This window comes from Anas platyrhynchos, chromosome 1 (genome assembly GCF_047663525.1).
Source record: "Anas platyrhynchos isolate ZD024472 breed Pekin duck chromosome 1, IASCAAS_PekinDuck_T2T, whole genome shotgun sequence".
Classification (NCBI taxonomy): domain Eukaryota; kingdom Metazoa; phylum Chordata; class Aves; order Anseriformes; family Anatidae; genus Anas; species Anas platyrhynchos.
The window spans coordinates 26,169,514-26,185,248 of record NC_092587.1 but is presented as its reverse complement, the minus strand read 5'-3'; the positions used below and the strand labels follow the sequence as shown (position 1 = coordinate 26,185,248).

Below are 15,735 nucleotides of genomic sequence, written 5' to 3'. Positions count from 1 at the left end.
GTACACGGTCTGTTCATTGAGTAAGAACAGCCAAAATTGTATGGAAACTTCTATAAAGACTAATGTAATTCTAATACATTCTGAATGATATGCTTTTGTTAATTACAGTGTCTGCTTACTTGTACTTTAAAAAATACACCGTAAATGCCTTTGTTTCTTGCAAACTTTACATGAAATACTTGAAAAATATCAAAAGTGAAAGCCAAAGGTAAGAAAATGTATTAGAGCCAAGCTGGCAGAAAGAACAGCTTTCTTTTACACATAAATGTATAAACCAATATACATTTTTAAAACATGCATTATTTGTAGCTATGAGACATATTAGCTTGTTTTTAAATGCTTCAGTCCTCAAGGACTCCATCAGTTTCTGTCTCATCAGATATAGATCAGGATCAATGCTAAAGATCATTAAAAGGTAAGCTATCCCAGAGCAAAAATTCATCAAGGTGTAAGAATTGTATAGTGCTTTGAAGTATGCTTTCTGTAATGGGCTTCACAAAGACAGACGTATTTGTTACATATCAGCAAGGAGACCTGTCCACTCAACTGGAAACACCCACAAGGTAGTAATTAATGAGTTAGATTGGAACAAGGTTTTCTAAGATGTCAGAATATTTTACCAGTGTTTTAGCTGAATGTACACACATCAGTGGTTTGTGAAACTGGTGCTGTTTAGTAAAGAACTTCAGGACATGCCTACATTGTATACACTTTGGTTCTATGAAAACATGAGACAGAGCTCAAAGGCATTTTATCTGTAGTAAGGTGTGTATATGGAAAAAAGTTGCTTTTTCCACTGATAGAATAGTTGCTCTCAAGTCAAACACTGATGAAGGCTTTAGTGAAGTAACTTCTCTGGTCAGTTCCTGTGGTATCATTTGTGAATTATCAATCTGAATAAACCGCAATAAGTTGAAGGCCACTTTAGTAAAAGTGACACTAATGTATTAGTTATCATTTCAGGAAATCTCGTGGATAAATGTAATGTAATTTAATATTTATTTAATATTTTATGTGTGTTGTCAGCTTCTTGATGTTGATGTCTATAAACCTGTTGACAAGGTTTTATTGTTTGACTACATGTCCTGTTTGGGCTAGAGGGATAGGTCTGAATGTATCAAAATCAGAATGGAGGTACTTGCTCATAAGTGTATAATTTAAACATGTTTCAGTGTTGTTTGTAGTTTTTTTTTTTTTTTTTTTTGTGAGTGTTTGTTTGCTTTCTTTATTTCTTATTTCATTATGCTGAAAGGTGAGACACTGTCAAGCGTATACAAGGAGTAGTATCTTAAGCAAGTTTTGCCATTTTGTTTGATTTTCAAGATCACCTAGACTGATGGGGCAAAAAGGAGAATTGTTTGGAGGTGGTGGTGGTAGTACTTAGGGACTAAAACCAAATTTCATCCTAAAATTTGAACAGTTTTGGCTTCAGAAACTGAGCTTTGATGGTTCAGAAATGAGATTTGAAGACAAGAGATTTGATATCTTCCATTAGTATGACACTTACAACCCCCTAGCTATAAAGTGTTTGGGGTTTCAGGGTTTCTCTGTCATTTTTTTTTTTTTTTAATTTTATTTTCCTTATTACATTCAAAGAGTTAATCCCTTTCATTTCAATACACATGCAAGAGGTTTATCCGTGCACTGGCAACTTTTTGTCTTGTTTGAAGAAAATAAACTTTTATGTAGAAGCAGTCAGATAGTTATGTGCTTAGCTTCATGTTTGTTGGGAAGCTTCATTCTTTTCTATGTAACAAGATTGCATATGGTCATAGGGTTTTGCAGGGTCAAGGCCATAACGCTTGTTGCAAACAACTCAGAGTACTTTGAAGTGACTTGGTTTTATTGTAGATTAGCCGAGGTCAGGAAGTATCATCATATCATCATGGTTTAATTAATGCAGATATAATTCATTTATGGCTGGGTACTAGAAACACTTATCACTGGAGTATCAGAAGTGGCTGCAACTTTGGGACAATTCTTTTATTTATTATTATTTCTTTTTTTTTTTTTGACATCCAATATTATCGGATTATAATCGGATTATCCGAATTTAAATACAAGTTCACAAAAGGCAATCTTTATGCTCCTGTCCAACTCTCTAAGTGTATACTTTTGCTTTGGTATATACCAATATGACAACTGTCTCAGCAGGACTGAGTAGTTCAATGCATGTTTATTATTAAATCCAGATGAGCAATCTGAATCAAGCCATCTTCATGCTCTGCTTTCTCATGGGCTCAGTCCAGCAGGCCTCCTCTAGTCGCTTTGTATTTCCAAACCAGACAGAAAGTAACTCAATGTATTTTCACATGGCTACCCCTTTGTTCCAAGAACAATGTAGTGTGATGGGGATATGTGTTGGATTCCTTCTTCTGCTGTGTGTGGCCTAAGAGGGATAGGAAAGCAAATTCAATTCACCGTGTCTTTCCCTCTAATGTCTTCTGGGAGGTAGGACTTGTTACCAGTGTATGGATAGTGTCTGTCCCTCCCAGATCCTTGAATTACTGTTTTTAATACTTTAGGCATTGACACAGAAAGTAGATTTATTGCTTCTATTACAGAGGTTTCTAGAAACCCTAACAGAAATTTGAAGCCTATTGTATTAGACACCGCAGAACATTTAATGATGAAGCTTGTTTTGAAGATCTTAAAGTCAAAGTAGATAGCACAAAGAATGAGTTAAAAAGAAGTTTGCTTATTAGTTCTGTAGAAAATAAAGAGGGGTGCAAGATTGACTTGTTCTGGGAGCATGTGATGGAGTTGGTAAATGGAGACTGCTTGAGATCTCCTGTCCAGAACTTCAGTTGCCCAAGGGTATGGCAATGTTATCTCAGGATATTTCTATAGCGAGCAATCCTCACATTTTTCATGCAAAAGAGTCTCAGTCTCTGATTATCTACATTTTTTGAATGTACTGACTTTCAAACTGGTGAGACTAGAGCTGTTTATTGCAGGAGAGCTCTACACGTTGGCATTATTATTATTATTAATTAAAAAATATATATATTTTCTAGCAACATATGCATGTTGCTGGAAACAGGACTTCTGGGGGCAGGTTGGTGCCAAACCTTACTCTGGATAATAATGTGTCCCAGTACATCTTCTAAAATAAGTAAGTAAATCAAAAGTCCAATTGAACTGCGGTAGCTAAGAAGACTTTGGCATTACATATTTTACAATGTAAGCTTGTAGATGTATTTCAACTGCCTTCCATGGGAGAAAGGGTAAGCCTAGCTACATGACCAAGAGCTCACATGCTGTTTATGTATCATGAAGTCTCATATAAGCAAAAGGAGCTCCATGAGCATTTTAGGAGTCAGCAAGTAGCTAAACCGAGGCAATGTGTCATGAAACTCCAAAATCAGGAGAGAATACGTAGGTGCTTAAGACATATTTTGAAAATATTTGTTTTTCATTTGAAACCAGAACCCTCCTGCCTGTCAGATCCAGGTAAGCATCCTTCCTTTGGGAGAGGGTGGGCAGGAGAAGGGACTGCTCCTGGAAGGCAGTGCTTGAGTGGCCTGCTGCAGAACTGTTGCCTTGACTCCATTGGCAAGGTTGTGCCTTAGGAGAAAATCCCAAGTGACAGCTGGGAAGGGTACTTGGTTCCAGGTATATTCTCATGCTGTGTTTTAATATTGGTACTTTTATTTTTATAAACTTTTTTCAACTTTTAAAGAATGAACCTTTATTGTATTGGAGTCAAACCGACCTTTCATTTTAACTTATTTCAGTTTAACTCAGTTTAAGGTTAGTCTTTGAAATCTAGGATGCTTTTATTTCTCTGGAGGTAACAAATACTAAAAAACAAACAAACAAACAAACAAAAAAAACACTCACCAAAACCAAGAAAATAAACAAACAAAAAAATACCACCAGTATTGCTTTGCTCAGAGTCCAAGATCATTTTGAAAATTGGGAGATGTGAGATATTTTCTCATTAATTTGCAAGAGTCAGACTGAAGACTGGCAGCATCATATGATGCAGGATGCAGAGAAGATGGCAAAAAGCAAGTCATAAGAGAGGCAGCCTACAACTCTGCATTAATTGCATATCATTGTAGTGGCAATTTACTTGTTGATACTTAGTATTTATATTAAAAAAGTAATTTCCTTCCCTTTTCCTTCCCTTTTCCTGTTCAAATTGCCACAAATCTATTCAATTTGAGAAGATGTTTACCTTTGATCCCATGCCAGTTGCTGATCCTGGAACAAATTACAGATTTGGAAGAGGCTATTGCATGCAAGGTGCAACTGCCTGCTAATTTATTATGAAATGTATCTATAAATGCATAGCTAAGACAATGGAGTGCTAAACTGAATCAAGATAGATGGTGTTATAATTAGTGACACATCTGGGAGCTTTTCAAATTCAGCTCAGTCATGAATAGCACAGCTCTGCAATGATTTTGTTGATACAAACTGTCTTCAATGTTCTTTACCTGTTTTAAGTGTTTTTAAAAGAGTAGGAAAAAGAATGAAAATGAAAAAACATCCTAGACAGTGTCACTGGAGGTATATATTGAAACTGTTGCAAACCTCGTTTGTAGCACATCATCGCCTCTATGGTATGTGATAGCTTTATTAAAGAAATATTTGAGACATATATTACACTTGATTTTGGTATCCAAACAGTTGGCAGGCTTTAATAAGCTGATTGTATGTTACGCTGCTTAAATACCTTCATACTTCTTGTGTTCTTTTTTTTTTTTTTCTCTCAAAAATTTTTCAGTTCTGCAAACTGAAAGATTTTGACTGTCTTATTAACTGTAAAGAAAAATAATGCATTTCTGCTAAAATTCTGAATGTCGAAGAAACATTTAGAGATTAGATAGATAGTAATCTGAATAAATACCACTTGCAATAAAAAAAAAAAAAAAGACAAAAAATGCAAGACTTTCTCAAGAGTTGCTGTGGAGTAATACTAATTAAGATTAGCTATTGAAATCCTGGGGTTTGAGCAGAACATCAATTATTCTTAAAACGGTGCTGTTCACAGCTAGTGGCAGAGTCAATGATATTGCAGCTAACCATTTTTCATGTCAAATAACTCCTTGTGGAAAAGAAGTGTTTATTAGTGAAGAAATTTAAACCTTAATCTTGATGGTCTGTTTAAAAAGAAAAAAAAAAAAAAAACTACAAAGAAAGCAGAAATAAATAGGATCTGCTTTTACCTTCTGTTGCTGGAGTCCTACAATAAGTATGTGTTAATATTAATCTCAGAACATCACATCTGTTTTTTCCTAAAGGGGAAAATGCTGAAGGTTTACTATAGCAGGCTACATACCCTGAAATTTATTTCAGCAGGTTACCATGTGAAGCAAAATAAGATAACTAATGCCTGCTCTGCCAAGGGCAACAAACCCCAGGATTTAGGCCAGGGTGCCTGGCAGATGTGTGCTGTGAGTGTGCTGGGTTGTCCCACCTGGTAGCAAGGGCCATGCAGAGCTGGGCCCACCCTATGTGGCTGTGTTGAGGGATGCTCTGAGGAGGGGTTGGGTGCTGTAAACACATTTCAAGTGTGGTGGAGCTGCCACCTCCTGTATAACATAAAGTACAGTTTGCAATTTGTGCTGCCGCTGGAGTGATGAACGTCCCTTGGGGCAGGACAGAAGTGAGAGCCTCTCGTAGCATCTGGTCTGATGTGACCCTTTGTGAATGGCTGAGATCTATGCAGTTTATCAGTCTTTTCCCACTAGTCAGTAGGAACTAGTGGCTCTACAAACACCATCGGTTACACAGCATCATAACCTTGGCTTGATTTTTTTCCCTCCCATAACTGTTCAAAGAAGGGATAAGATAAAGTCAGAGACACTTTCCTTGCTTCATCTCCGTCAGAGTTTAGGCCCACTCCCTTAGAAACTGCAGGTACCATCCCCATCTGTGCTACCCACAGGTAATGATGCCTCATGGGGGGAAAGGAGCACAGCTGTGGCCAGCTTTGAGCCGCTCAGTAGACATCCCTGAGTTGTACTTCTGACATCTGCCGGGACAGCATCAGGTCGAGCAGATGCCCCTCAGGAGAGCTGCTTCCCTGTGCAGGTCTCAGCTGTGGTACCCAGCTGTCCCGGAGCAGCATAGCACCACTGCTCTGCTACTGTGCCAAGCTCTTCATGTCTGAAAGAAGGTCCCAGGTCCCTGGGGAATTCCTGCGCACTGGAGGAAGAACCGTGTGGTCGACTTAGCAACACACAGGCTCCTTCTGTCTTTGGTGGCACGCAAAGCAGCCTAAAGGGAGAGTCAAATCCTATTGACAAGTCAACACTGTGTGTTAATACTCTCTGGGAAGCCAAAGACATCTGTCCTATCCCTACAATTTGCCTGTGTGGGGTGAGACTGCTAGGGAAAGAAATAGCTATAATAGCAAATCTATTATATATTGCTAAAGTAAATGATAAAGAGGTGGTCATTAGAAATCTAACCAAAGAGAACTTCAAAGAGATGTTATATATATGATGTTTATATATCAAACTTATAAGGTATTTTCTGCTATCAGGCAATTAATATAGAGGTGGAACTTGTTTTCCATCTTTTCTTCTTTCCTACCATACACCCTTGAAACTCGTCCCCTGCTGGGTTTCATGTGTGTGTACCCATAATAACATTCCTAGTTAGTGGCAAAACTCTGACAGCACTACAGGCTTCTCTGTGAAAGAGTTCATTAAATGCCAGCCAGTAATCCGGTGGCATTTGCTAACATAATGCTGTAAAGCCAATCTGTTTCCCTTCCTTCTTGCTTTCTTCCTTTCAAAAGAAATTTGTAGTTCTCTGTAGACATGAAAAGAAAAAAAGCTTGGAACTAATGCTAGCAAATCACTTCTATTAAGCTTAAAAATAGCAGAGGCATGTTGGTTAACAAACTCTGATTCAGATGTTTTAGCTGTTAAAAAAACAAATACATTAAAATACATTAAAAATGTATACAAAGAAATACAGATGATATTGCCAGTTAAAATAAATGTATAGCTATTTTGCATTTCAAAACTTTGCAAGAAATCAAAAGCAAAATGGTAATCTGGATGGTATATGAACCTGGCAAAATCTTGTTTGTGAGAGATATTCATATATTCTCTCTCTGGTACATTCTTTTTCATTATATACAGTCTCGTGTGGTTATTGACAGCTGCTGTTGAAAGACAGTCTTGAGACAAATACCATGCAATGGGCCAACTCCTCCCACTATGACCATTGCTAGCACCTGAGGCCACTTTGCACAGTTCATGGCTGGCCACATCTAGCTAGGGTGGGACCTGCAAGGCCAGGACAGCTGGGAGGTGAACATTGATGTGTGTGCCCTGCCGTAGACTGCGGTAGAAACCTGGCTGCAGACTGGGAGGTACCTGGAAGGTGTCAGTACTACTCCTGTAGCTGGCTGGAAAAATTAATCTGCTGTAGGTGCAGTTGCTCTGGTGAGCAGATATATGAGGACAAGGAATGCACGAAGTGACTTGTTGACTTGGGAGAGGGGTGTGACTTAGGGGCACATAATTTAGGCTGCATTGATGAGTACAGTTAAATATATATAAAGTTGAAAACTGTAAAGAATTTCTCTTTTGTCAAGACAATTTGGTAATTGCTTATTGTGGTCTCAAAGCATTATTAAGGAGATCAGCAAGGAGATTAACTACGATATTGAGAATTAAAGAGGTTGCTTAGGAAGTACTATTGCTCACTTGTATTAGCTGCAGTACTGGTTTAGTGTCCCATAACTTATTTTATCATTGCCAAAATATATCTCCGTATACAGAACTTCTGATGAAGACAGTCAAGGAGAGCTGCTGTTCCTGAAGGACATGGATTAGTCATTTCTACATGTGGTGTGCACAAAGTCAATACCAACTGGTCCTTTTTGCCATCTTGTACCTGGTTTATCATGTGCAATGGCTGACAATGACTTTCACATAGCAGTATTATTTTAAATTTAGAAGTTTTCTGCTAATCCATTTTATTATATCCCTGAAAACTCTAGTCCCTATTTCCAGTACTGGTGAAATTGATGGATGTTTTACCAATAATTCTCCAAAGTGGATTCTCATAGCTGGCTTTGCTATAGCATAATGTGAATTGTGTGTTATTTCTCAGCTAAAGTGGTGTCAAAGACTAAGCTAAGCCCATATGGTTTGACTGAAACTGTAGTATGATTGCAGAAAGGAAGGATAATTTTCCAATTTCTTAAAGCATACTCTCTTACAGCGGGTGTGATATAATTGTTCACTTGGGAAATATCTTTGTATTCTGCTGAATTATGGGGATTATAGACTTGTGTCTCACACAACCTATAACTTTGAAATGGACATTAAAATGGACGAGATATGTTTTTGCAAATACATTGAAAAGAACTCAGTGCCCTACTCATTACCTCGTACTGATTAAATAGGCATTTTGGGGCACAACTGAAATCCAAAACTGATTAAATGAAATGATTTTACATTTATTCTTTTAACATTAAGTTTGTATATGTAGTTTAGTAAATATGATACAGAGCTGTACTGTATTATGCCATCACGCATAGGTGCTGTGGACAAAATGTTCAGGCAAGACAATGCAGCTTCAGAATTAACCCCAGGAACAGTCATCTTTTTTTTCTTTTTCTTCCTTTTTCTGCTTAGATGGACAAAGCCAATTCTGAAAAAAGGTTACAGACAACGACTGGAACTGTCGGATATTTATCAAATTCCTTCTGCGGACTCTGCTGATAATCTTTCTGAAAAATTAGAAAGGTATGAAATGTTCATGGATTTACTTTGTTTCAAGAGTCACATTGGAAATTTCATCAAGAAGTTTTTGGATAAATTGTCTAAATAACATTGGGCACAAGGTGGTGTCTATTAACTGGCTTAGAAGCGTCCTCATTCAGCAAACAAAGGCATTCAGTTGTCCTTTGGAGCTGATGGGGATCCCTGATGCGGATGTATCACCTCAATGCTCTGAACTATAATGTACAGGTACCTGTGACATCCATCTGTTGACTAGTGGGGCTAGAAACACAGTTTCAATGTTAACTTCGTGTTCTGCTATTCTTTCTTCCAAAATACCTTTGTCAAATCCTTTTTTTTTTTTTTTTTTTTTTTTTAACCTTAATTAATTAATTATTTTTAATGCCGTTTCTAAAAGGCTTTATTTAATTGCTTCTACAGAAGTCATGCCCTGACTTTCCTCACATAGGCTTCCTCCCTACCCTTTCCCGGTGGGTTGTAATTCAGAAACTGCTGCACCTAGAAATAACTCATACAAATACCTGGGCTTCAGTTCAGTCCCTCTCCTGCATCCTCTGGCACAGCTTTTCCTGATGTTCTGGGTCAGTTCACATCTCCATGATTGTGCCAATCCAATTAAACTTAAGTGCAGTGTGACATACATATTCAAAACTGGTGAAAAGTATTGAGAGTATTGGTATGCTTAATGCATTTTGACACAGAGAAGAATGTATAAATGGAATATTCTTGTTATTTAATATTCTGTTGTAAAATGAAGAAAAGTGTTGACTGATTTAATTCTTAGGAGTGCTTTAATGTGTGAGCTGAATTTTGACTAAACATATGCCTATTATATATAGCATTGCTTCTGATTAGTTAGCAATTATTGAATGCATAGTTATTGCCCTAGCAGCATAGATTAAAATAAGGCTATGCAGTAGGAAAGTCACATTTTTGATGCTTTGTTGGTGTTTTCTTTCTGCAGACTGGAAGAGCTCCAAAGCATTTATTTGCCTATTATTTGTGTGTTGGTCTTAAGTACAGCAGGTTTCTTTAAAACATACAATGTGACCTTTTCATGAATTAATTCCCTGCAGGGTGATGTATGGCTGAGTATTTAAAACTGCCAAATATGTGGCTGAACTACGTTTGAACTTTTATTGATCTATCAAGTCAATGAGGACCAGGTCTTCAGGGTCTCTGCAAAGCTTTGTTTCATTATTCACCTTAGCTAAATCTCCTTGGATATACTTGAGTGAATTGAAGTATGTCGGAGCCATAGACCCATGTATTTGCTCACACAACTTAATGGTCTTGTTTTTCGGTTTCTTTTCAGAGAGTGGGACAGAGAGCTGGCAACTTCAAAGAAAAAGCCCAAGCTTATTAATGCTCTTCGACGATGCTTTTTCTGGAAATTTATGTTCTATGGAATATTATTATATTTAGGGGTAAGATTTGTTCTTGTTTCTTGTAAACTTTCAGTGTTCCAGAAGTGGATGCAAGTCTTAGGGATTCCTAAATTGATACAGAATTACGTGAATAACTACAGGTTTTGCTCTGTATATTGTTCAGAAAGATGGTGAGTACAGAGAGATACTCAGGGGCCTTCTTAAATGAAGTATTTTCTTATCACGTGTTCATATCTTTAAAACGTATTAGTCACTTTGAAATGTACATGTACATATTGCTAGGTGCTAGCATATGTTCTCGCAAGCATGTGTTTTTTTTTTACATCACTGCTGAATTTAAGTAATTATTTTCTCATGTGACATTTTAAAAGAAGTTTAAAAAAATTCATGAATTTGCAAGAGAAAATTTCGTGTACATTAGAAAAAAAGACAGTGAAATATCACATGATTTGGTCAATCTTGCTGAAGTGACTATCACAGCTCTATAGCTAAATGGTTTATTCAGGCTTACATATGCAAAAAAGTTTTTTTCAGTAGTGGTAACAATTCTGCATAAGTAACTGTGTAAAACATATATGATATATACATATTATAGATAGATAGATAGATAGATAGATAGATAGATAGATAGATAGATATACATGTATAAAAGATATAATGGCCCAAAGTGGTCAGATGTACTCATATAGTTAGTGGGTTTTTTTTGTTTGTTTGGATATGAGACAGATCTCTAGGTCAAATTTTTATTTTGGTTGGCTTGATACAGAAAAGAATTAATTCTATCACCATTAGAGTTGAATGTGCCAGAGTTTAGCTGTCCTTTCAAGTAAGATTGTGAACTGGGCAGAAGGGAAATTTGTGTGAAACAACTCATAAATTTCTCAGAAGTTCATGCTGCTTCCGATGAAACAGAACTTAATTTTCCAGTTTTCTACTGGGTATCCCAAGGAACTATTATAAGAGAATAACAAAGTTATATAAATACAAACTTTCATTTCCATTAGAATGATCTTTCTCCCAAGCAGGAAGGGAAGAGTAGTATGGAGAGTTGTCATCATTCCTATGAACTTGCTTATCATTCCTCTTATGATACAAGTGGATACATTGTTAATTTGATTTGGATAATTAATAACTGACTACAATTGCACTTCAGATGGACTTTTCCCCTAAGAATTATGGAAAAACTATCTGCTTTTTTTTCTCTTGTAATACTGTGCCAATGGGTAAATGTAGCATTTTAAGTTTCTATAGTACTGAAGTTTCAGTGTCGAGTATCAGTAACAAAATCAGAACGTCACAGAATAAAATAGCCTAAAGAAAGGGAAGAAATGCTCTGAAGGAAAAAGAAATTGTTTCCCTTAAGATGCAGCATTCACATTCTTTCTTGACTGTAGAAAACATATGATATACCTCAGTATGTCATGCTTCTTCATAGATTAAAAAAATATGTAGGCCTTATTTATTTATTTATTTATTTATTGCAATCACATTATGACTATCCCTCAGAAGTAGCTCATCAATACTGAAATTTCTCATCATCAAGGCTGAATTTCAAAAATAAAACCTAGCATGAAAAAGTTCTCTACATTTTAACTTTATGCTTCTTTCTTTTGGGTGGATACACTCACACTTTTATATACACAATTTCTGATTAAAAGTAGGGTAATCAAGATGGTTGCTTAGTTGAGAAGAGTTATCAAAGAAATTAGCTCTAGGCCAACTTCGTTTAAAGCTTAAATAAAGCTTTAAACAGCTTAAAGCTCTCTAACTTATTGGGCTCTTGTCACTGATGAAGAGCTGTAGGTCTCCTCTGACTGACATTCACCTCTCTGAATGTGCTGCTGCTGAAGATCTGGTTCAACGAGATGTGCTGTGTTTACCTTCTCCATCTACAGTGATTACACAAAGAGAAAGGAGAGGAGAGGTGGCTATGGTGCATTCTGTGCTCATTCTGTAGGATTTCGGTGACAAATTTTGGGCTATCCTCTGGCTGTTCAACTATCATACGGGCCTGGTGGGAGGCGACGTGGCTAGAACTGAATTTGACAAGTCAGTTAATTATTTTTCTTATCTGTCTTTTCCAGGTATGGCAGTTAATTATCTAGGGCAGAGCCTCTCAGTGTGTGCAGAGCTGTCATAACACTTATCTCTGTAATCTTTTACCTTGTTTGTCAACAGTTCTCTGGGACAAGACCATTTCTTTGTAGACTCCAACACAATTCTGTCTAATTTGCTCCTGTTGTCTCATTCCTCTTGCTAATTTTTTAACATATTTCCTCTTGTGTGTAATAGATGACAAGCCAGTGAGTCCTGATTCATGTCAGGATTGTGTTTGAAAACAACAGCAGTTCTACAGATATAGCCTGCCATGTAAAGCAGAGTCTGTCAGCCTAAACTACTGTAGTAATGCATTCTTGGTAGAAGTTAAGCAGTGTCTGAAGGCTCATGCAGACAGTTTTGAGTATAACAGCCTTTCCCAGAACATGCGCAAATAAAGTACCTGGGGGCATGCATGTGATGTGCAGAGTTGATTTCTCTGTGTGGACTTTTTCTAACCAAGTACAATTTTAGACCAGTTGCAGACAGAACAACGGGACTACAAAATTTTTGAGTCATGTTTGTTGTCTTTTTCCATTTCTTTAAGAAATTGCAGATGTGAAATTCAGCACATAGAAATCAAAATCTGTACCTTTCACAATAAGCATGGCAAGATCAAATCTTAGTTTAAATTCTTGATTTCATTATGAGCTGATAAAGCTCTTCATTTTATTGGAAGCTGTAAGAGGAAAACTGTCTGCTAAAGCTGCTGATGTTCTTTTCAGGCCCTGCTCACGGAAATTAACGGGAGCCTTGCCATTAATTTAAATGGGGACAGGATGTTGTGCCGTATTGGCATAAGTGCAATCAAGTTGTGCATTCTTTTGAACTTCACTTTCCTTTCAACTCTTCCCTTGTCTAATCCCTGAGCCACTTCCATAGCACCTTCCTCAAAGCGTGTTTTAAACTCTGCTTACATCCCTGCTGTTTGTGCAGTTGTTGTTGCAACTAGAATCACAGCTTTGCTCTCATCAGGTCTAGTGGTTTTTCTGGCTCTCTTTTTTCCCCTCATGCACTGTAGGTAATGATGTTATTAAAGGGTGGACACTTGCACTCTGGCCCCCTAGAGTACTATGTTTCTCCCTCATAAGTGGTGTTGTGTTAGTTCACTTAATGTATCTGCTCCCCTGCTGGCCTAAACAGCTTCCACATTTCACCTCATCAGCAGATGTGTTTTGCAATGCAAAGAAAAGATAGTGCGGTGGTGAAACAAAAATCTTTCTTTTTAACAAGATGCTGGCTAGCAAATTGGGTCCTTTACTGTGAGGATCAGTTTGATTCTACTTACATTTTTGTCTTATAGTTATCCCCATGAAATTTATATTTTCACTCAGGAGAAGTTGCTGCTAGCATTAACTTTGAAATGGTTTTAGTATCATGTCCCAAAGGATTCTAATGAGGATTTCCTGAAGTTCTCACATATAGGTCATGTGTATGAGTGAATGGGGGAAGGAGGGATATGAAAGTCCCAAGGCATTTCTTGGGCCAAAAGCAGAGATGTGCATTATTGTCTTCAAATTCAGAGTGATCAAGCATATAGGGTGCATATTTAATTATTTAATTCAAAGTTCTCATTGCAAAAGAGTAGTCATGCCAGACCAGGATACCATCTAGCATGGTATGTTGTGTCATACTCTCATATCTCATCAGAATTTTGGTCTTTTAATTATGATTTCTGTGAGGGGAATTTTTATGAATTTTTCAATGGTCTATGATGAATGCAGAGGGAAGAGCAAGAAAAGGAGAAGCAAAAACAACTCCTGAAAAGTGGATTTTCTGTTTGATGCACAATTCCTTTTTTGGATGGGTTATTCAGATTACATACCCATACTTATATCCATAGGTAATTTTGTGGTTGCAAGAGGGAGAATAAAAAGCATCTAGTTCTGCTTTCACTTGTATGTTGACTGGATAATAGTACCTTCAGAAAACAAGCTGATAAAATTCCACAGTAAAAGAGTGGATTTTTTTTTTTTCTGCAGAAGATAGAAAAAAAATGGCTTATTGCCAGCCATTTTTCTGACCTTAGTCTGTAAATCACCTTTTCTTTGGAGCAAGCTAGGTATGTATGCAATGCCATTATAGTCACAACAAACACAGTAGCAGAGCATGGCATTTTCACTGGAATAAATGTAAATACAAAAAAAAAAAAACAAAACCAAAAACCAACAACCAACAAACCTTGCTATTTTAAGCATATATATATAAGCTTATCTTGGAATCTCTGAGAGTACAAAAGCACTGCATTGTCCTTGAAAGGTGACTGTTTTGTATTTTCTGACTTTTGTGGAGTTTTGGTTTGCCACTTCTGGATGCATATGGTCTAAGCACAGCTGCCTTGGGTCATGTGTGTTTCAATAAACACCCCTCCCTTTGCCTACTGATAACACTGAAGTTTTTGTCAAAGCAGGCTCCAGGTTTACAACATTTGTTGAGGCAGAATTGCAGTTAATCAAGTAAAAGTAGTGCATAGCACAGGTGTTTTGTTTAAGATGTAAAATTTCATCTTTTCTGTTGAAAAAGTGAGTGTTGAATATCTACTTCATCAACAGTGATATTCAGAAGAGATTACAGTACAGGTTGCATGAGTACCTGAGACTGATCTTGTGTGAGAGACCAAAAGGAGAAGGGAAAAACAAAGGGGATTTTCCCTATCTATTTATCTTTGTAAAAAGTAATTATAGCTCAATTGTGCCAGATCACTCCTGTCTGTGTCTCTGTGCAGTGGGTTGTGTGTTTTTGAGCTCAAAGACATAATCATTTTTGATAGAATTTAACACACCTGTACAAAAGAGAATTTGATGGTTTCTTGCTATTTTTGAAGTACCACTCTGCTGAGAGTGAACTGACACAACAGAAAGATGAGGAGGCACATGTAAAAATTCTTAAGAATATATTTTTACATTACATGTGCTCTTTTGTTTCATTTTTAAATTCATACTTCATACGCTTCAGAAGCTCATGCAGAAGAAGTAAGTTGTTAGAACACATAGCACACTGATGACTTTTGCAGTTTTTGTGGAAGAACTGGGGAAGGAAAGAGAGGGAAGAGGAAGGTATAAGAACGATCACGGCATGAAGAAAGGGAAATGTAACATGAGTGTAGATAAAACTAGTGGGGTTTAATTAGAATAGCAGAGGAATCTGAGGACATATGTAACAGCAGGCTATGGTGGCAGATCATTTGGATGCCTTGTAGTCTAGCAGTGTGATTACCCCTCATTTTTCTCTCCTGCTCTGATACTCTGCCATGTTACTCATCCTGGGATGGGAAGTGTTGGAGCTGGTTGGGCAGGAGGTACTGATTTCTTCTGGGGCTTTTATCAAACTTACCTCTCTTACCTTTTACATCTCTCATCTTGCTTTTATTACAGCCATGGATATAATGGTTTAGAACTGTTGGGTAGAATGATCCCAATTGTTTACCATTCTATTCTGGTGTTATTCCTATTTACCTTAAGTTTTATCTGTGTTACCTCAGTATTCATTTCAGAACTTGTGAGTCTTCTTGTGTCCTATAAGCTCAGTAA

General features: G+C 37.1%; 1 protein-coding gene across 7 annotated transcripts in view; it reads left to right on the top strand.

The window, feature by feature from the left end:
* The window catches only part of CFTR (CF transmembrane conductance regulator), an 84,375-nt gene that overhangs the window by 1,906 nt on the left and 66,734 nt on the right, over positions 1-15,735 (top strand). The window contains exons 1-4 of one of the 7 annotated variants that reach the window (XM_072033430.1): positions 7,177-7,412; positions 7,751-7,831; positions 8,613-8,723; positions 10,036-10,147. In XM_072033430.1, coding sequence (XP_071889531.1) covers positions 10,118-10,147 — 30 coding nt within the window. In that variant the 5' untranslated portion in view covers positions 7,177-7,412; positions 7,751-7,831; positions 8,613-8,723; positions 10,036-10,117. The other 6 variants (XM_038179877.2, XM_038179871.2, XM_038179885.2 and 3 more) reach the window with 6 other exon arrangements.